Source organism: Polypterus senegalus, chromosome 17 (assembly GCF_016835505.1).
Source record: "Polypterus senegalus isolate Bchr_013 chromosome 17, ASM1683550v1, whole genome shotgun sequence".
Taxonomy (NCBI): Eukaryota; Metazoa; Chordata; class Cladistia; order Polypteriformes; family Polypteridae; genus Polypterus; species Polypterus senegalus.
The window spans coordinates 24,287,380-24,313,857 of NC_053170.1; the positions used below are offsets into that span (position 1 = coordinate 24,287,380).

A 26,478-nucleotide genomic window follows, 5' to 3' on the forward strand; every position below is an offset into this window, starting at 1 on the left:
ATATATGATATTCTTTAGAGTCCCTCACGGCCGTGTGCTATGTGTGTATATTGTAGTTCTTCTCTCCCATCAGTAGAAGTTCACTGAACTCTTACTGTAGGTCAGCGGTCTCCTGCTATTTATAGCATTGACTTTGCTGCCATCTATCACTTAAATGAGGTAACTGCAACAAATTCATTTCCCTGTCTTCTGTGGACTGTTACTCTCTCACTTTGTGAAAACCTCTTGAAAGACATTGCTTTGTTTATCTGGCCATCAGTAGCAGTGGCATGCGATGAGTTGGAGTTGGGGTCTGGTGTGTGGGGGTAGCTATTCTGAAGAGATTTAAAAAAAGGCAACTTAGAAAGAACAGAGGCCATCCTGTAACAGACCAATTAGAATCTCTCAGCTGTTTCCAAAATATCAAAAGGCGACCTACGTGCCAGAGCAAAACATTCATTAGTGAAGTGACTGCCATTACAAACACAGCCAAAGCTCAGCTGTGCGTCTCACATTCCAGAAGATCAGATAGTCACAGGCATGAAGTGTTGATTCCACAGAGTGAATGCCATTATAGTGCCTTTTACTCAGTTTGGCCTAGCAACTAAAATGTTGAAGGAGGTCACATCATGTACCAGTTGAAAAACTGCAGAAATTGTAGAAAGGTGCTGTATAAGATATAGATCTGCTGATTGTTTGATCCCTGTTGTAATGAATACTTATGATTTTCAAACATATCAGGTAAATCGATGGATCTGTTTATCTGTAGATTTTCAAATCATAGGAAACCAATGTCTATACTGGAAGGGTACTGGACCAGTTTAGACTTAACCTATTAGCATGTCCTTGAGCCAGAGATGGTGGAGGAAATGCTGATAGAACATGCCAGCTCCACACAGAATGTAGATAAAACTGGCATCAGAATACTGTGAGACTTTATTACTATCTGCTGAGCCACCATGCTACTCTAAACAAGCACTGTATTTGTAAAGTGTGAGTAAAATAAAGTCGATGTTACAGTACAAAATAAGTAAAACATACATTACGAAATATAAAATGATAAAAAGTGTGAAAGAAAAGGAATCTGAGGAAAAGAAGTTCATTAACTTTAATTACGGTGCACCCATCATACTTTATAGCAATCTACTATATAATATAATACTGAGATCTGTATGTGTGTGGGCCTGGTCCCTTGGAGCAATCTGATTGGTCAGCTTGGCTTTGGTGTGATCGGTCAATTTGGTGACGTGACCAGCACAGGAAGTGCGAGTGTGAAACACACAGATAGGAATAAAGGCATATGAGGCATTCTGAGAGAGTTGCCTAGAAAGATGGGAAGCATAACAGTGGACAGGAGGTGAGCCAGGAGCTTCAAAATGAGTTAGAAGCAGGCTTTATGGGAAGGGTCTTGAGAGAGGGAGTGCTGGTCAAGAGAGGTTCTGATACAGGAGGATACTGAGGAAAGGCACTGGAGGTACATGTTGGGCAACAAGCAATATGGCTAGTATAATAATAAGAAGAACTGTGATAGATTGGTGCCCCATCCAGAATGAATTTCTAGCTTTTACCCGATGTCGGTAGCATAGGTTTCAGCCTCTGTATTCAAAACTGTTATGAGACGTCATATTATGGAAACAAGTTGAGTGCTGGGCTTCAGGAGATGGTACAGTAGTTATCACTGTTGTTTCACAGCTCCAGACTCTCTGAATTGGTTGTTGTCTTTGGGGAGTTAGCATGTTCTCCTTATGTCCACGTACTGTTGCTCCCCACCCCGAGTACACATGGTACACATCAACAAGACATGAAGTTTAGCTTAATAGACAACTCAAAGTGGCCTTGTAAAAGTGAAGAGTTGGGGGAGTGCTTGTAAGTACGCCATGTGTGGACCCTCCAGCTTTGACTCCTGCTCTACACCCTATTGCAACCTGGTAGACTTTGACCACCCCACCACTATGAACTGAATTAAGCAAGTTCACAAATGTGTAGAGGATTGGATGCTGTAAACACCCTTCCGGTAACATTTCCATCAAAAAAAAATTACATCACTTTCTGTATGGATGCTTGAAATTCCAAGGTGCAGCCACCCACCTTCCCTCCCCCTTTTGTACTGAATCGTATTTAATCTCGATGCTCGGAGCTCAAAGGAGGACCCATACTTACAAGCTAATGTTGATAAATCTGGAGGCTTGAAACTCAAAGGAGGACAAGCCTCTGATCTGTATGCTTGAAAATCCAAGGGGGACCCATGCCTCTGAACTAATGCTGGTAAATCTGGATTCGAAAAACTCAAAGAAGGACCCACGGCTCTCATAAAGTGTTAGTAATTTTGGATGCGCGAAATTTGAGGGAGGACACACACCTGGATGCAGTGTTTGTCAATCTAGATGATTAAAACTCAAAGGAGAACCCACAGCTCTGATCTAATGCTGGTAAATCTGGTTGCTCAAAACTCGAAACTTGTAAAAAGATCCGCGCCTCTGATCTATTCTTAGTCAGTCTGGATATTTGAAACATGCCTCCGATCTAATGTTGGTAAATCTGGATTCTCAAAACTCAAAGAAGGATCCACGCCTCAAGTGTTAGTAGTTTGGATGTTTGAAGCTCGAAGAACAACCCACACTTGATCTAGTGTTAGTCAATCTGGATGCTCGAGATTTGGAGGACTCACACTTGAATGTAGTGTTAGTCAAACTAGATGATCGAAACTCAAAGGAGAACCTGCACCTCTGATCTAATGCTGGTAAATCTGGTTGCTCAAAACTCAAAGCTTGAAGAAAGATCTGGACCTCTAATCTAGTGTTAGTCAGTCTGGATACCTGAAACTGCCAGAGGGACACATGTCTCCGATCTAATGTTGGTAAATCTGGATTCTCAAACCTCAAAGAACCCCTGTGCCTCTGATCTAGCACTGTATATCCGGACGCTCGAAACTTGGCGGAGGAGCTGCATCTCTGATCTTGGGTTATTAAAACTGGACACTCGAAACTGCCAGGGGGGACCACACTTGCTGATCTAGCGTTAGTAAATCTGGTCAGTAGCACTAGTAATCAGACTTATGAAGAGAGTACCAACACTTATATATTTCCACTTTAGGCACTGGTTGGGCAAATTATGACACCGGGTAAATAAGTTTAAATTATTCATTTTCCATCTCCTCAGTCGGTAGATTTTCTCAGTCATCTGGTTGTCCACAAGTTGAAAAGGTTGAAAACTGCTGGTCTAATTTTCTGTCACTGAGAATAAGATGACCACTTACACATAATAAAATATGTCTGTGGTCAGGTTTAAGAAGAATTCTTTAGGCAGAATGAGAAATGCAATATTCTTAAAACAACATTCATTTAAGAAACTTCAATAATCTACATGTGGGCCGATGGCTCAGTGGATTGCTATTAGGCCCCAATATGGATCTGGGCTGCAGTTCCTTCAGTGTGGATCTTAAATGTCTACCCTGTGATCGTTTGACATGCCTTCACAGAATGCAGATTCACAGTCTAAGTGCATGCAGATACTTGTGTTGTGAAAACATTCTGCGATAAAGTGGCATCCTACTTTTTGCCTGTTACTGTCAAGCTAAGAGAAGATGGATGGGTGTTTGGTGTTTACACAGGTGGCTAACAGTCAGAGTTCACACATGACATCTGAACTGATGTCTTTGAAGTGTCCTGACCAAGACCTCAGCCACTAGGCCATGCTGCCCATACCATTCCCGAGAGGAGCGTTTCTTCATTTATCATTGCCTTCTTTATTGCGCTCCTTTACAGCACATATGGGAGGCCAGAGTAACACTCGCCTGGCGTCCATGTGTCTGCACACCTGTGGTCCTCTGGGGTGCCGTCCCTCTATTCAAACGACAGCTGCTTTCTGGTTTTTGACACCCGCCGAGGTCACACATACACATAATCTGATTACTCCTTCTTAATTTCTAATTCATTTTCTTTCCACCTCAGAGCAACCGCGACTAAAAGACTTCAGAAGGGCAAATTAAAAACTGCTAAAAACAATTTTAATAATTAGATTCACGGAGTTCTTATTGTGTGCCGCTGATTAACAGCAGATGTGTTACATTAAAAAAAAAGGACATTCTGGTAATAACTGGAGCGCAGGCAGAAATGCACATTTTTCGGGAAATTTTCTACAGCAGTGAATCCCAGGAGACTTGTGGAAGTTCACTCTTATAATGCCGGGCTGTAGTCTTGGCAGGTTTATGGGACGTTTTAGGCCTCAGAACATTCAGGGTGAATCCAGTAGGATTTTACTTTATTCCCAGCAGACATCAGCCACAGCCACATGCCAGTCTAGGCAGGCAGGAAAGCAGAGACCTTGAGGCAAAAAAAAATTCTTTAGATTGTGTGGCTCAAAATAACACGGCTTGGGTGCCTTTCATCTTTTGCAAAAGAAACAGTTTTCCGTTGGTGTTCGCTGGCAGCCGTAGCCCAACTTGGCAGCAATAGAATTCACCCTAGAGAGTCCGGCACAGGGCACAGTCACCCAGGTTTGTGATTTAAGAGTCAAAGTGGTGGCATGGCACTGGACCTCATGAGCACTTTCATGGCCATCCTCCATGCAGACAGAACCCACAGCTGTGATTCAAAACTGGGACGAGTCAATGTAATTATTTAAAGGTTCAGAAATGGGATTCATGCAGGAAGACTCACTTCATTATGAACAATTCCTTGGTGGCACTCAGAACTACTGGCAGTGGTTGTTCTGGAGCATACATGGTGCTCAGAGACCTACAAACATGCCTCCTAATATCAAGACTGTCACCCCGACAGTAGCAGGAGTGGTGAAAATACAGTCATATGAAAAAGTTTGGGAACCCCTCTTAATCCATCCATTATCCAACCCACCATATCCTAACTACAGGGTCACGGAGGTCAGCTGGAGCCAATCCCATCCAACACTGGGAGCAAGGCAGGAAACAAACCCTGGGCAGGGTGCCAGCCCACTGCAGGGCATGCACACCCACACACCAAGCACACACTAGGGACAATTTATAATCGCCAATGCACCTAACCTGCATGTCTTTGGACTGCGGGAGGAAACTGGAGCCCCCAGAGGAAACCCACACAGACACGGGGAGAACATGCAAACTCCACGCAGGGAGAACCCGGGAAGCGAACCCAGGTCATCTAACTGTGAGACAGCAGTGCTACCCACTGCGCCACCCACCCCTCTTAATTCTTTGGATTTTTGTTCTCATTGGCTGAGCTTTCAAAGTAACAACTTCCTTTTAATATATGACATGCCTTATGGAAACAGTAGCATTTCAGCAGTGACATTAAGTTTATTGAATTAACAGAAAATATGCAATATGCATCATAAAAACATTAGACAGGTGCATAAATTTGAGCACCCCAACAGAGATATGACATCAATACTTAGTTGAGCCTCCTTTGGCAAATATAAGAGGCTCTAGACGCCTCCTATAGCCTTTGATGAGTGTCTGGATTCTGGATGGAGGTATTTTTGACCATTCTTCCATATAAAATCTCTCCAGTTCAAGCATGGACAACATGCTTCAAATCATCCCATAGATTTTCAATGATAAAATGAATGCCTTTGTAGATTTCGAACTGTGTTTTGGGTCATTGTCTTGTTGGAATATCAAACCCCTGCATAACTTCAACTTTGTGACTGATGCTTGAACATTATCCTGAAGAATTTGTTGATATTGGGTTGAATTCATCCGACCCTCGACTTTAACAAGGGCCCCAGACTCTGAACTAGCCACACAGCCCGACACCATGATGGAACCTGCACCAAATTTGACAGTAGGTAGCAGGTGTTTTTCTTGGAATGTGGTGTTCTTCTTCCGCCATGCAAAGCACTTTTTGTTATGACCAAATAACAAATTATGTTATGACCAAATTTTTGTCTGATCAGTCAAAAGCACTTTGTTCCAAAATGAATCTGGTTTGTCTAAATGTGTATTTGCATACAACAAGCGACTCTGTTTGTGGCGTGAGTGCAGGAAGGACTTCTTTCTCATCACCCTGCCATACAGATGTTCTTTGTGCAAATTGTGCTGAATTGTAGAACGATGTACAGATACACCATCTACAGCAAGATGTTCTTGCAGGTCTTTAGAGGTGATCTGTGGGTTGTCTGTATCAATTCTCACAATCCTGCGCATATGTCGCTCCTGTATTTTTCTTGGCCTGCCAGACCTGCTGGTTTTAACAGCAACTGTGCCTGTGGCCTTCCATTTCTTGATTCCATTCCTTACAGTTGAAACTGACAGTTTAAATCTCTGAGATGGCTTTTTGTAGCTTTCCCCTAAACCATGATACTCAACAATCTTTGTTTTCAGATCTTTTGAGAGTCGCTTTGAGGATCCCATGCTGTCTGTCACTCTTTAGAGGAGAGTCAAAGGGAAGCACAACTTGCAATTGATCACCTTAAATACCTTTTACCACTCATGATCGGACACACCTGTCTATGAAGTTCAAGGCTTAACAAGCTAATCCAACCAATTTGGTGTTGCAAGTAATCAGTATTGAGCAGTGACAGGCATTCAAATCAGCAAAATTACAAGGTGACCCAGATTTTTGCACTAACAGTTTTTCACATTTGATTTAATTTCATGCAACTAAATACTGCTTCACTAAAAATCTTTGTTTGGAAAACACACCCCATTACTCAGATGTTCCTAGGAAATGAAAGACATACCACTGTTATCTTTTTTGTTGAAAGGAGAGTCAATTATTATGCAGACTGAGAGGGGTTACCAAACTTTTTCATATTACTGTATACAAGGGCCCAAGTAAAGAAAGATGTTGAAGCAGTAGTGGGAGGACAATGGCAAGCATGCACACATGAGGAACACCAGGAGCAAAGCAGGAACCAACTGGGGATGTCAATACATCAAAAACGTGCACACATTTGACCTGCCAAACCAGGCCTGCCTAGAGACATATGGCAGCAAATCACTGAGGTCATTGAACTATAATAATTGTGTGGGCTGCATAATGAGCAATGACGGAACAGAAAGGAACATCATGGCACAATCGTTCACAAACTGACATTCATACTGGGCTCACCAATATGATCAACAAACTCCATCTTTCCGTCAACTCTTTAAACCTGCTTAATCCAAGTCTGGATTGTAGAGGTTAGAAGCCATTTCAGGAGTTTTAGCAGCAGGTCAGGAACCAACCCTGAATGGTATGCCCTGACACTTACACTTGTCCATTTTGTTTCCAATCAATCATGTTATCACCACTATATTACCCGCAGTACTAGGCTGTTTAAACGCTAGGGGTCGCTGTTTCCCCGTTAACCCCAATAGACACCGAATAAAAGTCCCAAGAAGTATTTTAATTCTTTGTCTTCTTAGTAACAGTGCCTAAGTACCATAGCCACAGTAGCACATGTAAATAAATGGTAAATTAAGCACAAATATAATAAAATGTATTTCTCCTCCACATCTCCCAGCAAGCGTTGTCTGCCTATCCCAACTCTGGCTCGCTTGCTGGGTCTCCAGCATTCCTTTAAATAGTCCTTGACTGGCTTTTTTCTGCAGCCCGGAAATACTTTGGAGCTTCCATCCTCGTGGACCTGTGAGTTCTTCCGGACTCCAGATAAGGCACGAGTCCTCCTGTCACTTTACAGCTCCCCCTGGTGGCACCCACGGCACCCAACAGGGCTGAGCAACCAAACTCCAAGTCCCAGGATGTCCTGCAGGAATCCAGGGCATCACTACATTCCAGGGAAGCTGCCATCTAGCTTTTTAGTGGAGGCAGTGCCCAAAAGTATCTGCCTTCCACCATCCTTCCATCTTTTGGGCATCCCGGCCGAGTTGAGCTGCCAGCCATCTCTCACAAGTGTTGTATCATGTTAGCTTTTATGGATGTAGAGAGAAGTCAAGCAAAATGACACCTTTTATTGGATAACTAAGAATGATTACAATATGAAAGCTTTTCAAGGCAACTCAGGCTCCTTCTTCAGGCAAGATATACCTGAAAGTCATTATTATTTTAAATATTCCCTAGTGCTGTGAAATATGGGATGGGCTTGCCCCTCTGACATTTACCACCTGCTCCTAATAATGTCTCCACTAGGCCCTGTCATCTGATGCTAGTTTTCACACTGTGGCCTATAGCTTAAATACGTGCAATGCAGTTAGGTGACTCAGCCTGCCAACATTACATTTCTGTTTGGCTCTCATGTATGACATTTTCAATTCCGTCAAATAATTTTAAATTAGAGGAGGGAAACCAACAGCAGAGTGCCCCACAGCACAGTATGTCACTGCTCTTAGGACAAATTCAAATTTCTATTTTAAACAGTGATGTGTATTCCGAGAGCTCTCTAATCTTACAGGCAATGGTCAGAAAGTCAGCACAAACTTTAGGGTCGCCCTTAGCGGCTGCCTCCGAGTCATCTGGCTCTGCATTCAAACGTGAAAAATAGTAGACATGTCAACAAAAGAGAAAATCAAAAATCAGGACCGCCTCCAGCCTCTCTGCAGGCCCCATTCACACTTCACACCAGTGAGTTCACCATCTGCAGTGACACATGCTAAACTTGCCGCAGTGGGCCAAATGTTTTACATAACAGAACATCCTCAAGTCCATGAAATTCAAGTCAAGCTAGAGGGGGCTGAAAACAGCCCTGAGCGTGGTCCTAGTCTGTCTCAGGGCCAACTCACACTCACACGCCCACAGGGGGCCACTTTCAAATGGCCATTTCACTCAACATGCATGTTGGAGAGAGACTCTGTAGAACTTTTGTAAGATTAGCCATATGTGATGGGGTATGTAGCCCAACTTCTTGTTCAGGCATTGATCCTGTCACGTCTGTACTACTTAACTAACAGGAATACCTGCACATGCCATCCAACTGTCATGGATGATTCAAAATGCAGCGGAATGTCTTGTAATTAGCCAAGTAAGATGGATTTGATGTCACTCCTCATTTGTTCTCATTCCACTGGGTCACTGTAATAGCACCAATCGCGTTAAAGTCCTTGATGCTTGCCTACAGAAAAGTCATTTATATGGAGGCATTTATAAGATCCTCTTCTTCTTAAGCCCACCGGGGTCCACAAGTGTAGGGAGTCTGGTGATACCACCTCAACGTGGCATCAAATCTCAATCCAGACCCTTTTCGTGGGTAACTTCTCACTGGTAGAATGAGCTGCCCACCTCCATCAGAACTGCCTACACCCTTAAAGAAGCATTTGAAAGCAGTCTTGCTCTGTGAATATCTTTCTATTAATAAGAAGTTTGATGTGATTAACAACAAGCAGTCTTGTCTTATTCTGTTTGGAGTTCTTCACTTATGATGGTCAGTTTTGTAGCAGTGTAACACACAGTACCCAGTTAGATGTTTCTCGATTATGTTGAACCCTTTTATAAGCTGCATTGGATAAAAGTGAATAAATGTTAATGTAAATATTAAAATTCTGTGATGAGCCCAAATGTTCAAAATAGAAGCTACAGAGAGATGGCACTGTGACTCAGGAGGTAGAAGCTCACATTACAAATCAGCTGGAATGAAACAGGCATATAACAAGGGCATTAGATTTTAGTTCATTAAAAAATCTACAAGCTAACTTTGTTAAACTTGAAGAAATCAGGCACTATCTTTTAATTCAATTTAAGGTGTCCAAAAAAAAATTGATTTGGTATGTGAGATCATGGTGGGTGAAGGGAAGGATGGACTCTTTCATGTATTTGGGGAGCAGAGTTACACAGGGTGCTGACTGTGTGGATGAGGTGAAGCCGAGGCTGGCCATTGACATGGAAGGGATGGCTAAATTGAATAGGGTATGGAAAGCTAAGTTGGTCAGCACCACCATGAAGCTGCATTGATGAAAGCCTTGGTCTTCCCAGTAGCAATGTAAGGATGCACATCCTGGATGCTGAAGAAAGAAGAACAGACAGATGCATCCAGGTTTTCAAGAATTAAATCAGTATCAAATGGTTTAAGGTGTCCAACGTGCCAATGTAGGTTCTTCTGCAGGAAACCATTTTCCCATCCTGCCACTACATACATGACAAAACAGTCAGATCATGGATGTAGCATCCCAAAACAAATTCAATGTAGATAGAAACATGAGTTTTCTCCACATGCGCAGGTCAAAACGTTGAAACATGAGGATGTTCCTCTAGGTCTCCTCTTGGGTGGTCATTGCATCATCATTCAGATAGCCTCTTTGTTGACCAGCAGTTGGCCTTTTATCTTCACAGGTACAGTACCACATGTACTTTAGAACAGGTCATCCATCTAAAGCTATGCATGTTTAGGCCTGGCTGGTACTTGAATGGTAGACCAACCATGAAAAGCTTGGGCTGCTGCTAGAAGAGGTGTAGGCTAAGCCAGTAGAGGGCGTCTACTCTGTGCTCTGAATGTGGTTCCCAAAACCCTAGTGCAGTGATGGGGACACTGTGCTCTAAAAATGGAGTTGTCCTGACTTTCTCTGGTTGCAAAAGATCCCTGGGCATCCCTCATGAGGAATAGGGTGTATCTTGATGTCCTGGCTAAATTGCCCACCACGGCCTCCTAATCATCCCTGTCTCTAATTGGCGATCTCTCTTACCACTTCCCCACCTAATATTTAATGTGTGGTGAGTGTACTGGTGCAAAATGGCTGCCATCACATCATGCAGGTGGATGCTACACATTAGTGATTGTTAAAATGGCTCCCCAGTCACTATGAGTAGTGATAACAGTGCTATATAAATGTTAAGAAATATTAATATTATTTTTATGTGCCCATGTTAATTCTCTACATTCTCAGTCAGTTGATTTAAAGTAAATGTGACTCAATTTACACACCATCGGGTCCTGCAAACATCGTCCATTTCTCAAGGCATTTGTGCACAGGACTGGCAACAAACATCAAATAGCTCCAACACAGTACGAATCAAAGAAAGGCCTAGAAATTCTATAGGCACCGCCACAAGGTACAGTCGGGCAAACACAGAGGAATAAAAGTTGAAGAAAATGGATTCTTCAACCTGAACCATACCAGAAAAATGAAAGAACATTCAAATCAAATGTGCTTTACTTCAAAAGCTTCTTCCCTTTTAAAAAAATACCACAATTAACAGTAGACATTTAAATGAAATGTCTGGTGCAGGAGGCCACTGTTGTAACATTTAATTGGCGCTGAGGTGGCTCAGTGAGGGTCGGCCTGATGTCAGCAAAAGCAGCTCATCTTTTGCATTTTACACCTAATTGACCCCATTCATTGCTTGCTTGTGTATGTTTCAGCTGCCCGTACACCCAAATTAGCTAAACAGATTGTGCGTCACCTTCTGGGGTCCCCTTTGGAGTGTCCAGCATCAGCTGAGAAGGACAGCAAACTTTGGAAGCATTCAATTAGGCAGAGGATGGGACTCACTGAACCAAAGGTTGAAGCTCATAAACTGTGTGGCCTCCGAACACTGAAGCTGGGCTTGTAGGATGGATTGGTGTGATGGGCGAGTGCCCACAGGTCTGGCCCATGCCTGCCTTTGGTGCTGAACGTGGCCTGCTCTGGAATCATGTCATTGGCTGCCTAAGGAGGTTTTAAATTTTCTTTGCCGTGAGGTATTTGTAAATGTCCATTTGTCTGGTCGAATTATTCACAATTTAAGACTCCAGCAACATGGCACAGCTTTACCCTTTAAATATAAACACATTTCAAAACATTGATAATAAAGACTAAACACAATTTTAAGTGCGACAGAGAGCTTTCTGCAGAAATTAACTCTACACTGATGATTCGGTGTTATCGGTCTTGAATTTTTGTGACCATTTACAGAGACTGAAGGTCATTTTGGAATGTAATTTTAATCTGAATAGATAATGAGCTCAATGCCCAGACAATGCCAGCACTTGAGCTTTTTTCATTCATGACTTGACTTTCAGGGCCCAGAGTTAGTACCACTTGACTGGGGCTCTGTCGCCATCCCTCCTTGTGTCAAAATGAGCTCTGTGTGGGTGCAATCCTTATCTCACAAACCCTCATGACACGTTAACTGGCACATCTGATGTGTGCTCAGCATGAGTGTGGGCTTGTATTGAAGTGCAGGACGAGCAAACAGGAGAGTAATGGGTCACATGATCAAAGTATCCAAAATCACGAAGAGAGTTAGAGGATCCCACATGTTAATTTAGAATACATTCTGCTTCCAGAACATGGAGACATGGCTGAAAGTGGCATTGCACAAATGCCAGAAAGTTATGCTTCACTCAAAACATCATAGACACATGGAATAAATTACCATGTAGTGTGGTGGACTTTAGGGATCTTCATATCTCAACGTGATGTTATTTTGGATAATTGAGGTGACTAGGATGGGTGAGCTTGTTGGGCTGAATGGCCTGTTCTCATCACAATTGTTCTAACGTTCTAAAGTTTAAAGTCTTGAATGTGAATAAGCAAATGGGTTTGTCTGTGCCCTGTGACCAAATGACATCTTCTCCTAGGCTGACATTGTGCACCTGCTGCTACTTGGATCAGCTCCAGCCCCCAAAAATACTATTGTGGAGAATTTGGGATCAAAAATGAATGGACAATCTAAAGAAACAAAGGCAGGAAATGTCTTAGTTTAATGGTTGATGAATTGTTGTCCACCAGACGTTATTTTTCCTAACTGCAGCCATGCTGGAGATGAGGCATTTCTACTCTGAAGAATCTGTGGCGTGCAGCACATGGCTATCTCAATTTGAAGATACGACTTTGAAACTGTATCTCTGTCATAGAACTTTCCTTGTATGTACCTATTGTATGTGTAGCTATCTCTGTCAAGCAAGATCTACTCAATCAGTCTTGGCCAAAATTAATAAAACTGTAGCTTTTTTCAAAATGAATAACAGTGCTTAGTCTCATTGGGACTGTAGGATTCATTTTGAAGCTGTCATGTCTGCAGATCCATATTCTAATACACACACATACATATTGTAGAGACAGACTTCACTTTTCTAATACACACACATACATATTGTAGAGACAGACTTCACTTTTCTAATACACACACATGCATATTGTAGAGACAGACTTCACTTTTCTAATACACACACATACATATTGTAGAGACAGACTTCACTTTTCTAATACACACACATACATATTGTAGAGACAGACTTCACTTTTCTAATACACACACATACATATTGTAGAGACAGACTTCACTTCCAAAACACTCACTGATTTCTCTCTAAAAGTGGCCGAGAATACCAAAACATGCAAATCACTGAAAATTTCTAACTTGAATTTTTGACCCCATCAAAGTATGTTACCCATCACACGCCTATGGTATACACAGCTTACCTCAGTAGAGAAAAATCTGTTCAAAGCTTGTCATATTTTTCATTCTAAAAGTTTGATTTGCATTGAATTGTTCATTTTTGAGTAATCATGTCCACACATTTATACATATGAATTTCTCTTTGAACATGCATTTCGACTTCTCAAGTGAAGTGGGTAACCTGTACTTAGAGATATCTAAAATGTGCAAATCTATTAAAAATCTGGAAGTTGAAATTTCAACACCACCAACAGTGTTAATATACTGTATTTTCATTTATGTTTATACATTTACACACAAATTCAAATAAAACATAAATCTATAGGCAGGGAAAGCCATGCAAGTGTCTGGGCTGCTAAATCCTTGATATCTATTGCCCTCTAGTGTTCAACAGACAACCTTACACCACATACCAATACAAAGATTCCTTCCTTGTGATTTGAACCCAGAACTTTCCTACACTAGCATTGCCAATGTTCTTTTTAAATCCACTCATTCATTCATTTTCTAAAGCTATGTTAATGTAGGGTGGCAAAGGATTAGGTTAGGCAAGAGGAAGGAAATAACCCTCAATGAGATATCAGTCCACTTCAAGTGTATTAAAATCCCATTTATATCTATTTTTAATAGGTATCTATATTTGAATAGATATGAAGAGTACTACATGAATTGAGGATACACAGTTACAGGATATACAGTATGAAATGCACTATATAATAGCTAGCGAGAGTCCCGCTACAGAGGGTGGGCAAAGGCGGGACTCTTTACAGCATGTCCAGGACAATGTAAGGTGCCAGGTTAAAAGAGTCAGGACCACAGTGCCCTTTTCAAGTGGGGTGAGTGGGCTGTGCCATCCCATTAAAGAAGATAACCCTGGTGCAATTGAAGAGATTTGGCCTTTGAAAGGAAACGTAAGGCTCTTATTTTCTGGTGGCTGAACAAATCCAAATCATATTATGGGATATCATCTACTATTGAATTCTGCTCTGTACTATTATATTGTATTGAGGATTACTTGTGTTCTGTTCTGTGTATTGTATTGTAATGTATTTCCCCCCTTCTTTTTGACACCCACTGCATGCCCAACCTACCTGGAAAGGGGTCTCTCTTTGAATTGCCTTTCCCAAGGTTTCTTCCATTCTTTTTCCCAAAAAGGGTTTTTTTGGGAAATTTTTCTTGTCTTCTTAGAGTCAAGGCTGGGGGACTATCAAAAGGCAAGGCCTGTAAAAGCCCATTGTAGCACTCCTTGTGTGATTTTGGGCTATACAAAAATAAATTGCATAATATTGTATTGTATATTATGATTTGCATTTTTCTTTAACTGCGGTGGGCTGGCACCCTGCCCGGGGTTTGTTTCCTGCCTTGTGCCCTGTGTTGGCTGGGATTGGCTTCAGCAGACTCCATGACCCTGTAGTTAGGATATACTGGGTTGGAGAATGGATGGATGGATGGATTTTTCTTTAATTTTTGAATACTAAAACATGAAGCAATACATGCTTAGTAATGGATTTTCTAACTCAGGGATTCTGAATGTGACATTTTTTTGCATCTAGAGAATTTTGTTAAAAGTTTGAATTATTTTACAGTTTTTTTTTTTTCCATGACACCATTTTGTTTATCTTGGGCACTACCAGTTTGCGGAGCACAAGAGTGACGTTTGGAGATGGCAAGTCGGGCGACCGCTCCAGGCCCCGCACCAAAGGGGAACCCCGCTTTTGAGGTCCGCATGCCTCGTTCAAGCAGATTTGTCAAGTTATATTTTCCAGTATATACATACATTTGAGATGCTTCTAAGAGGAACCCTTTTAAAAATCCCTCTTCAAGGTCAGATTCTGTACATGGACGTCTTTGAAAATACTCCATAGTCCGAATATTAATGCACAAAAACATGCACAGTATCGCTAATGATAATTGGCTGACATGACATCAACGTGAGTTATGACTATGACATCCTGCATATCGAGTCTGAGAGTATACTCGCAATTTGGGTCCTTTTCTAGAAGAGGCCCTGCTAATTTCCACATGACGCCAGCATCGCATTTCGCACAGTCGTGGTATTGTCATGAATTAAGAATTGCACTTTTTAGCAGATTATAACTTTATATTTTGATTAAGTCCGCACATTATCTTGCACAAATTTAGCTGAATACTGTAATGAGATTTTTTTAATAATTTTTATTAAATTTGCGTGCAAGTTGATACAGTCCACACATAACCGGCCCCGCATGTTGTTGGTCAGCCCTAGGCCCTGCACACCCCTAAGCCGCCTCTGGTGGAGCAGTTGTTGCCATGTTGCTAGATAAATGCCCCAGAAGTGAGTGACTGTGACATCAGGTGGTCATGGGTATAATGATGATGATACACTTCTTATTATTCTGAGTTTTTAGAGTAAAAGAAAGAGACTTTCAATTGGGTATTGTCTAAGATTTGTTTTGGTTAATGGTTCTAGTGCAATGACTTTTACTTATGATTTAGGGTTTCTTCTTTGGCTTTGACGACCGTGTTACCAACGTCCTGGTTGCGAATCTTTCCTGTTCTTCCTTTCACGTCTTACCTCCTGCTCCTTTTCTAAGACTATTAGTGCCTTTTGAATTCAGGGCAGAGCACCTCATGGGTTCAGAGATCTCTAAGAAGAGTGCAAGCTTGGTGACTCTGAAACCACAGGCTGATCCTAAAAGTGACCCTGAGAATAGTGTTAAAGCCATCTCTTGCCTGAGAAGGAAATTAAATTAGACAGGAGATGAAAATATGGGGAAAAGCTTACTGGCAGGGGACATATGGCATAATGACTGAACCATGCAGTAAAAGAAAAAGGTAGAATAAGGAACAGGAGAAAGAATGGAGAAGAAAAACTGGAAGTGAAAAAGGAGTGTGGTGTAATATAAACCAAATATCAAAGTCAAGGTGTAATCATTTGAAATCCTTAAGTATTTTTTATATGTTTATCTCATGCAGTTTTAACACTTTTTTATTGGGTCCTAAATTTAATTCTGAAATTTATTTTATATTTTTCTGTATATTTTGTTGGGTGGCATGGTGGCGCAGTGGTAGCGCGGCTGCCTCGCAGTTAGGAGACCTGGGTTCGCGTCTTGGGTCCTCCCTGCGTGGAGTTTGCATGTTCTCCCCGTGTCTGCGTGGGTTTCCTCCCACAGTCCAAAGACATGCAGGTTAGGTGGATTGGTGATCCTAAATTGTCCAGTGTGTGTGTGTGCCCTGCTTAGGGTTTGTTTCCTGCCTTGCACCCTGTGTTGGGTGGGATTGGCTCCAGCAGACCCCTGTAGTTAGGATAGAGTGGGTTGGATAATGGATGGATGTATATTTTGTTAGTTTTTTTTCAATTTTATCCACCATTTTGTTTTCATAGCAGTCACTGCTATGTTTGAGTCCTGCTGTTAGGACAACAGCCTATGTGGGAGGCTATGACCGTGTCCTCTGACCTAAGGGAAATCGAGAACCTTTGCCTCATCTGAGTTTTACATAGAAAACCTTTTTCTCAAACAACTTTTTGCTCAATCTAATTGTTTTATGTTACTCTGGTTATGCTTACAAATATTTGTCCTCAAAATTAGTATCTCATTTATCGCTCGTTGATTATACTCATTAACTTCTCTGTTTTGACTCTTTTTCAGTGCTTTACTCTTCTCTTCTCTAGTTCTTCTGCTTCCAAACTCTCATCAGCTTCCTGACACAATACAAGGAGCAGATTAATTTCAAGAGCCAGAGATCAAAAATAAAAAGAATCAAAAATTGTAGCATTTTATCCAAGTCTTAGATTCAAAATGGCTGTCAAGGTGACCTTTTAACCCTTCACCAACGATCACTTGATGATGAAGCCTGAAGGCCACACCCCTAGCAACCAGGAATTGCACCATGATAATGGAAACAAAGTAGAGATATCCATCCATCCATTGTCTAACCCGCTGAATCCGAATACAGGGTCACGGGGGTCTGCTGGAGCCAATCCCAGCCAACACAGGGCACAAGGCAGGAACCAATCCTGGGCAGGGTGCCAACCCACCGCAGGACACACACAAACACACCCACACACCAAGCACACACTAGGGCCAATTTAGAATCGCCAACCCACCTAACCTGCATGTCTGTGGATTGTGGGAGGAAACCGGAGTGCCCGGAGGAAACCCACGCAGACACGGGGAGAACATGCAAACTCCACGCAGGGAGGACCCGGGAAGCGAACCCGGGTCAAGTAGAGATATCCATCATCAAAACAAAATGCATGAAATAAAATTCGGCTTTTAAATCAAGAAAAGAGCTACTGTATTGAATTCCCTGAGTATAAAATCCCCAGAAAATGCACTCTTGATGATTTTTATACCAGAAGAAAAAAACAAAAAAATATATAAAACTTTATTTGTAACAGGGGCAGGATTGCAATAAAATTAGAAAAATAGGAGGTGAGATGTTACAGTGTTTTGGTGGTACTGGAGTAGTAGGTATAGTTGTACTTAACAGATAGGATCTGATTTAAGGGAGTTCTCCATCCAAAAATGATACTTTTTAAATATATTACTTACCCCATGTACTTTGTAGTGTTGACAGAAATAAAGCCAAATCTCATGTTTTCATGCAAATAGAGATAAAGATGTTCATGACATAACAGAACTCAATGGTGGCCACTGTTGTACAATGGCAAAGAGTGTGAAAAATGTTCATAGAAAGTAGTAAAAACAATAATTCAAGGGTGTCCAACTCCAGTCCTGGAGGGCCGCAGTGGCTGTTGGTTTTCATTCTAACCCTTTTCTTAATTAGTGATCTGTTTTTGTGGCTAAGTAACGTCTTTTGAATTAATTTTAATTGACTTGGTTTTTAAGAAATGTTTCCCTGATTTTATTCATCGTTCCTCTGAATTGCTTCATTTCTTTCCTTAAATGGCACCTGAACACAAGTGAAATGTGAAGTGAGTGAGCCAACAGGAGACCAACTAAGTCAGGGCCTCAAACTCCAACCAATTTCACTCCAACCAGCTGCTTAATGAGGCGTTGAGTTTTGTCGTTAATTAAACTCGTTCTTTAATTCCATGGATTGTTGCTGCTCTCATTGTGCAATAGCAGACATTTCCAAAATTATGGATTTTCTGTTTTCTAAGAGCAGATCAGCATTTCTGTGACCAGAGGGGACTGAGCGGTCTCATGGCCTGGAATCCCTACAGATTTTATTTTTTTCTCCAGCCGTCTGGAGTTTTTTTGTTTTTTCTGTCCCCCCGGCCATTGGACCTTACTCTTATTCTATGTTAATTAATGTTGATTTATTTTGTTTTCTTATTGTGTCTTTTATTTTTCTATTCTTTATTATGTAAAGCACTTTGAGCTACTGTTTGTATGAAAATGTGCTATAGAAATAAATGTTGTTGTTGTTGTTCACCTTTCTTTATTTTCGGATAGTGCATGATGGTCACAGTTTGGTGGTCCTGCTTTAGCTCATTTTGTATATCATTGTTGTTTTGCTGCTAATTAAGGAAAAAGAAACAATTGAGGGGTCTGAGTCTTCAAGAACAAGTCAACTAAAATGAATTTAAAATAAGTTAATCAGCAGCAAAAACAGGTCACTAATTAGAAACAGGTTAAAATGAAAACCTGCAGCCATTGCAATAATTGCACATTAATTCTGTCGCATAGTCCACAAGTCTGTTTTCTGTTTGCTTGCTCAAAACATGCAAAACAGATTCTTCTTTTGCTAAAATATTAATTAGTTAGTTAGCTAGTATTGCATTTTTGAGCAAACAAAAGGATAACGAACATATGGATTACACAATATGGTTAATGTGAGATGTGTGGTTTTTTTTTTGCCATTGTACATTACTAGTAACAATTGACTACTGTTATGTCATAGCCATTTTTTCCTCTCGATTCTTCATTAAAATACCTGATTAAATTTTTTTCTTAGTCATCACTACAAAGTATATGAGGCAAGTAACGTATATAACAAGTTAGAAAATGTACACATGGCGAAACATCTAGGTGTGTTTGAGGTCTATGCAGACACCTCTGCCTTCAATGGAGTGAGCTCAGTAGGAAGGTTCTACAAGCTTCTCAGTCTATTTCACGGTTGTCAAGGCCAAAGGTTATCTCACCAGGACTGGGCAAAAGGTTGAAAGCGGGCCTAGGCAGGAGTCTAGTCAATCACAAGGACTACTCTCAGACACACATACACACAGACACAGACAGACAGACAGAGACAGACAGACACAGACAGACAGACACACACCGTATTTACCCTTAATGACAATTTGCAGATGGCAAGTTCCACGGTCTCAAAAAAAAAAAAAAAAATTAAACAAATACAGTACATGAAATTATAGGGTGACCAGATTTTCAAAGTCCCTAACCAGGATACTTATGTTGCAAGTATGCTCATGCATAAAATCCATCCTGTTTTGTTTAATGCTTGCTTTACCTCATTTTCAACACCAATAGTTTAGGGCATAGAATGGAAAAAAAGAAAAACACTTTTACAAATGAACATAGAGGATTCCACACAGTGCTTGGAGTGGAAACAAAAAATGACACTGCTGTCTGTTTTGGTGTGCTTCTTGGTCGTCTTGGTAATGCTTTTCAAATTTAACACAAGTTCTTAATTAAGCGTTCCACATTGAAGTTTTGACCACACATATTAGTTTATTATATCAAACTGGGTTCCTGGGTATAGGGTATAGAATAGGGAATTATTAAATGGACAGCTGGTTAAGTTCCAGGGTATTTTGATATTCTTCGGTTACTTATCGCAATGCATTGCCTAGTAGATTATGGTGACAGTGAAATACTAAATCATTATAATGATTATAATAGATTATAATAGATAATGGAGCTGTGGGCTTAATAGGTAAATAGTACTGACTAAATGTTCATTTGCTCTGGGCACAATGGCTTACACACCTGAGTTGTTTCATGTGGACAGACAGACAGACAGACAGACAAGGCTATCGCAATAGGTGCACTAAATGTAAATGCACCATTTTTAGGGTTAAGTATTCTTTTAATAAGGCCAAGTGAGGAAACTGTTTTTTTGTTTATTAATTATCATTAATTATACATTGAATTCTCCCTTATTTTATATTCTACTTTTTAGTTCTGGAGTCTTTGCTATTATTCCCATTGAGGAGAGTTTTCCCTGTGTTTTAGTATACACTTATCTACATTTTACTTTGTGATACCCTATAGGTTCTTGAAGCAAATGCATGGCTGTGAAGCAGAACAAGGCAGAATTCTATCTTCTAATTTCTGCTGCACTATGTCACGGTATAGGCTAAATATCCTGAAAAATGTCCTGTAGCACCAGAACTAGTCAAAGCCACAATACTGGATTCTGCCATTTAGGCTCCACTGTGCTGTTTAAAAAAAGCAATTTTTTTTTTCTTTATTAATTTTATTGCAATCCATACAAAGCAATCAAGTTTTACAAAAAGAAAAATTGAGTTAAGAACAGATCGATCCCCACCCCTGAGAGAGAGAGAGAGCAAGCAAAACGGCGTGAAATTTAAGGCTTGTAAACATACCTAAATTAATAAATTCTCTGTGCTTTATAAACTTATTTTAAAATATTACTGATTAGATCCCGCCATGTTTTGAAAAAAGTCTTTACAGATCCTCTAACTGAGTATTTGATTTTTTCCAATTTCAAATAGTATAAGACATCGGTTTCCCACTGACTTAAAAGAGGAGAGTTTGGATTCTTCCAGTTTATCAGAATGAGTCTGTGTGCCAACAGTGTAGTGAATGCAATCACAATTTGTTTGTCCTTCTCCACTTTAAGCCCCTCTGGAAGAACCCCAAACACAGCTGTTAATGGGTTAGGAGGGATTGTGAGTCCAAGACTGTCTGAGAGGCAATTAAAAATTTTTGTCCAGAATAATGTTAATTTGGTGCAGGCCCAGAACATGTGACCTAGTGAGGCTGGAACTTGATTGCAGCGTTAGCAGGTTGGATCTTGCCCTAGAAACATTTTGGAGAGTTTTAGTCGAGACAGATGTGCTCGATATATAATTTTGAGTTGTATAATTGTATGCTTTGTGCATAAGGAGCTCGAGTGAATTCTCTGCATTGTTACTTTCCACTCCTTTTCTGATATATTAATTGAGAGATCTTTTTCCCAGTGTACTCTTGGATCTTTGAAAGGGAGGAATTGTAAAAGGATTTTATATATTGTAGAGATGGTGTCTAAGTCCTTGAGATTGAGCAATATTTTTTCCAGCATGGATGACGGTGCAAGATGAGGAAAATCTGGAAGGTTCTGTATAACAAAGTTCCTGATTTGAAGATAGTGAAAGAAATGTGTAGCTGGAATGTTAAATTTGGAATGTAATTGTTCATAGGATGCAAAGGTGTTGTCTACATAAAGATCTGTAAGCAAGTTAATTCCAAATTTTTTCCAGATATTAAAAACTGCATATGTTTGTGAAGGTTGAAAGAGGTGGTTCTCCTGCAGAGGTGCCACAGATAGAAGCTTCTCCATCTTAAAATGCTTTCTACATTGGTTCCAGATTCTAAGTGAGTGGAGCACAATTCGGTTATTAGTGTATTGCCGATAACGTGTGTTTATTGGAGCACAGAGCAAGGAATACAAAGAAGTACTGCAGGATTTTACTTCTAATGCGGGGAAAAAAAAATAATAAAATTTAAGCGATGGTTCAGGTATTATTGGAGCACAGTGTCTTTGTCTCTCGTCTCTTTCTATCCTGTGTCACACTGGTGCGCTTAGGAGGCACCTTCAAGGCTTCTGCTCGGTAAGCACTTCCACTCTGAGACGAGAGGGGGGCGCTGCAGATAACTACCTCATTGGTTTTTTTCCACAGATCTGAGGGGAAAATCCCAGAAGACACCTGACCTGACTTCCCGTGTAGCCTTGTGACAATGCAGGTTCTGGCTCCACACTCCCATCTGATTTTAGGAACCCTTGAACCCAACACCGTCGATAATGAAATCCAGTGAGCTAGTCAGTGAAGGCAATAATTGAGCATCTGAGCAAGGGGATGGTTAAAAGTGAAACAGTGCTTTTATTTAAAAGAAACAATCAAAAACAAAATAGTGTTCCATATAAAGTGCAGTTCTTTCTTCAATAAATAATCCAATAAAAGGTGGAGGTTAAAACCAATAGAAAAACACAATCCTTAAAAACCAGAGATTAAAATCTTCTTTAGGAAGCAGTTCTTAAAACAACAAGTCTGGTGCTTTTCTGGTAGCGTCTCACCTGCTTATCCCGTTTGGGCTTAGCAGCAGGCAAGACGTTCTCTGCAGCTGCCCTCTTTTACACACACACACACGAGACTGGACACCTCCCGATCCCTGGCTTCGGTCTGGCACTCATCCCAGTCCCCGAGACTTAGTTTCCACCAATGGCCAGGACGCACACATTGGGGACTCCACCACCAAGCCTCCCGACTTCCGCTGCCTTTCCGTGGCCCTCTGTGGCTCGTCGCTTTCCTCTGGGCACTCCCGCTACATGGTCGCTCAGCGGGAGCAACATCAACGCAAACGCCTGGGTGTCGGCCTAACACCCAGCTTCCTCACAGCTGCCCTCGAGCGCTCGATTGCGCGCTCACCACACGCACGCACCGCGTGTCTGTCTCTCCTGCACCGCCTGCTTCCTCGCTCCCTGTAAACTCCGTCCTCTCTTTTCCTTTCTTTCCTGAACTCGTTCTTTTTTCCTCCCCACAACTGACTCGCGCTTCTTTTTAAAATGACGAGGGCCACAGCAGCTGCAGCATTAGCCACGGGACAATCACGAATGTGGGCAGTTCCTCACCTGTGCACTAGGTGAGAAACGCCCACCCTACGGATCGCCCCGCGGCCCACTATGGCCCAACGTCCCCTCGCTAAGCTGTGAGCGCGGCGATCATTTATTTAAAACGAATGGCTTTTGCTCAACGAGCTGTGGATCCATAACACCACATGCCTCTTCTGGGGTGAGCACTATGTATACAGGCGGCTCACAGGAATTCATCATTCATTCTGGGGCCTACGACCGAAAGAGATAGAGCTCTTGTACTCTAATTGAGCAAGACAGACTTGAATCATGACAATAACCATTAGTTTTGTTTAGTTTCTTTCTTTTCATTACAGAATTAAATGGGGCTTTCCTGGGAGGTACCCCAACCCTTGCGCTGTCGTCCATCCAGTTTAGCACACCCAGAAGCCAATTACTTCATTTAATTAGTTTTCCTATTCTATTCTCATTCTACCTAAATCAGGTACACAAAATGGATGGGTCCTTACTTTGCTGCAGAGACTTTTAGCACACAGGACTCATTTTATGCTTTTTATTCACTTTCCTTTCAACTTAAGCTGTCACTTTTATGTTAACAGTTTTCTCCCTTAATTGCTTCTAAATCATTACTTTTAAAAGTGGCAATTAACACACAGCGGGCATCAGTATAAGTGACAAAGTGCCCTTAACAGGAGGTGCTCCTGCACTTCCATTTTCACCCGTGTGCTCAATTATCAGGTGGCCACTTTAATAATAGATCTTTAGAAAAGAACGAGAGCAAAACTGTCACAAGGACTTTCTGGATTTCTAAGAAGTCGGAAACAAATCCTGATGGGGTGTTTTACATTAAAAATTTAAAATGAAATGTAAGAAGAGCAAGGCTATTGTCACATGGAGTCCACTGAAATACATGTGTGTCTCACTCAAAATGTAACATGTCAATAGGTTTAGTGAAATTACTGCTCCAGTTTATGGGCCGAAGAACGCACATATTTAATCCGTTTATAGGATGTGTTGAACATAGGACAGTAGGGAACCTGGTGGACTCCAGGACGTGGTCAGAGCCCCACAAGGCCCTGTCAGCTTAAACAAGCGGCTACCAGTTTGTAATGTGTGGACAGCCCACCCATTTCAGAAGCTTAAATCATTATTGCTGTCTTGAGAGCCGAGTGACACAAAAATTGCATGCTGTAGTGAAAAGCAATCGATTTGGTTGATATGTTTTTAATTATGACAATTAATGAATTTAATTTTGCAGCAATTTTGGACCAGCAGTTGTGTTGTGCAGAAGTCAGGTTAGTTGGACAATCATTTATTTTTCAACAGGACAATGACCCCAAACACACCTCCAGGCTGTGTAAGGGCTATTTGACCAAGAAGGAGAGTGATGGAGTGCTGTAAATGGTCATGAAAATAAAGAAAACACATTGAACGAGGAGGTGTGTCCAAACTTTTGGCCTGTACTGTATATAATAAACTCACCAAAATACTCACTGCTAACCACTATAGATAATAACATAATACTCATGCAAAATGGTGACACCACACAGACATCTAATAGACAGAGACCCCTGGATATGTAAGTGTAAGGAGCCATGTAGTAGTCCTTCACAACACTAGAGGGCAGGCAACCCCACAGATGCAAGGGTCACGTGGCTCTCTGCTATCTGAAAGAAGAAATTCAAGGCAGAAGGTGAGACACCTCCAGAGTGACAGAGGACACTCAGTCCCCAAAACAATCCTATGGGACCGTGCTGTCCATTCTAAGGTACAAGCAGCTGGGGAGCTACCTTGGAGTCCTGGCTCTTCAAACTTATTAACAGAAGCAAGAAGGAGGGATATCAGGAGCCATTAGGTGGACTGTTACTATGGTATTTATTAGTGCAAATTACCCTGAAGGAATACAGAGTGGGACTTGAAGTGATCCAATGAAGAAACATAATGCCAAGTCAGAAGAACAGTCCACAGAGTGTACAGACACCAAAGAATATCGAAGGCAAGAAGTTGATGGTTAGGGGCGGATAGGCTAGAGTCATGAAAGAACAAGATGAGAGATGAGTCAAGGCATTATAATTATTCTGATTAATCGTTGGTTTTCTCAAACAAAGTTTTTTGTGTTGTACTTTGGCCTCCTGGGTACTCATTCTAGCCTCAGGATTGGCCTACAGCCTGTCCCAACTCAGAGTGTCAGAACCAAGCTTAGAAATCCCTATTAATCGCTCCACTTTTATTTATTTTTCATGAAACTCAATGTTCAGTATTACATTATTTTTTGAATATGTAATCAACAATTTAGCACATAAAGCTTATGAAATTTATTTGAATGACTGCAGGTCCAAATAAACAAAGCCCCTTTGTGACAATGACTCTTTCAATCAGTTTTAGACAACTGGGTAACTAGCATCCGTGGCAATCCCACACTGGTTCTTCTTGTTTCTGCTCATTTGGATGTAGCCTTTGTTGCCCCAACGAAGTCCCCAGCTGGTTTCCACAGGAGACATAAATGTTTTCTGGTTAGACATGGAAGACATGAGTATTAAAACAACAGAGAAAACTAAGGAAGTGATGGCCCACCTGTTCTTAACCAGCCAGTAGTCACGGCCTTTTTCTGTCCCATAGCCAACAGCCAGGACACCGTGGTTCAAATCAGTGCTACTGCAGTCAGGCTCATTGTAGATTCCTTTCATGACAAAAAGAAAGAGAGAGAGAGAGAGAGTTGTTGGCAGCATGCGCTGATAGTGTCCACAAGACAAACCACCTGGATTGGGACCAAAAGTGCAGCAGGTGACAACTCAGCATCACACTGAAGAGCATGAGGTTTTCTACGGTGGCTGGAGTGCCAATCCTGCCACCAACCCCCAATTTTTCCCTGCAAGTTGGAGGACCTGCTTGCTGGGATGGATGCAGATTAACATCATAACCAAGAGGAAGCAATTGCAGATTAAGGGTCTAATGGAGTAGGATCACTTCTGACGTTGATGGGATTCAAACTGGCAACCTTCTGATTGCGAGTGTGGATCCCTAGCCATAGAGCCACCCTCCACTTGAAAAAGAAAGGGAACCTTTTTTCACGTCTCTGTCATGTTATTTTACTAGTAAATTGACATTACCAGTTCACATTTGTGCACAACAGTCCAAATGAACATTACAGTGCTGATTGTTACTTTTGGTGTGTTTTGTTTATAACAAAAATTATGTCATCTTCACTAGGGGCATAATGAAAGGTTAGGACAAGTGTGCCCGTCTTCAAAATAGCCATCCTCTGTCCACTATCATGATGGTTACCAATTAAACATACCAAATGGAGCACTGCTGCAAAGACGGCACCAATGCCTTCCTTTCATCCAGCACATTTAGCAGTTAAATACAGCACATTTCATTACTGCTCAGTGGGAGTTCCAAAGATGAGCCCCTGCTTTGCTGTGAGGTCACTAGTTAAACTAACAAGCATGTTGCTACTGACAGTGATATCAACATACTACTTCCATCCATTAGTGCTTCTGCACAATCGAATTTAGGGGATGAGGTGGAA

General features: G+C 41.3%; 1 protein-coding gene across 1 annotated transcript in view; it reads right to left on the minus strand.

The window, feature by feature from the left end:
* Positions 1 to 24,804: 24,804 nt before the first annotated feature.
* The window catches only part of LOC120517858 (procathepsin L-like), a 28,495-nt gene continuing 26,821 nt past the window's right edge, over positions 24,805 to 26,478 (minus strand). Inside the window, exons 7-8 of the mRNA XM_039740358.1 lie at positions 25,521 to 25,626; positions 24,805 to 25,427 (exon numbers count right to left, since the gene is read on the minus strand). Of these exons, the coding sequence (XP_039596292.1) occupies positions 25,328 to 25,427; positions 25,521 to 25,626 (206 nt within the window). The 3' untranslated portion in view covers positions 24,805 to 25,327. The remainder of the gene's footprint in view (positions 25,428 to 25,520; positions 25,627 to 26,478) is intronic.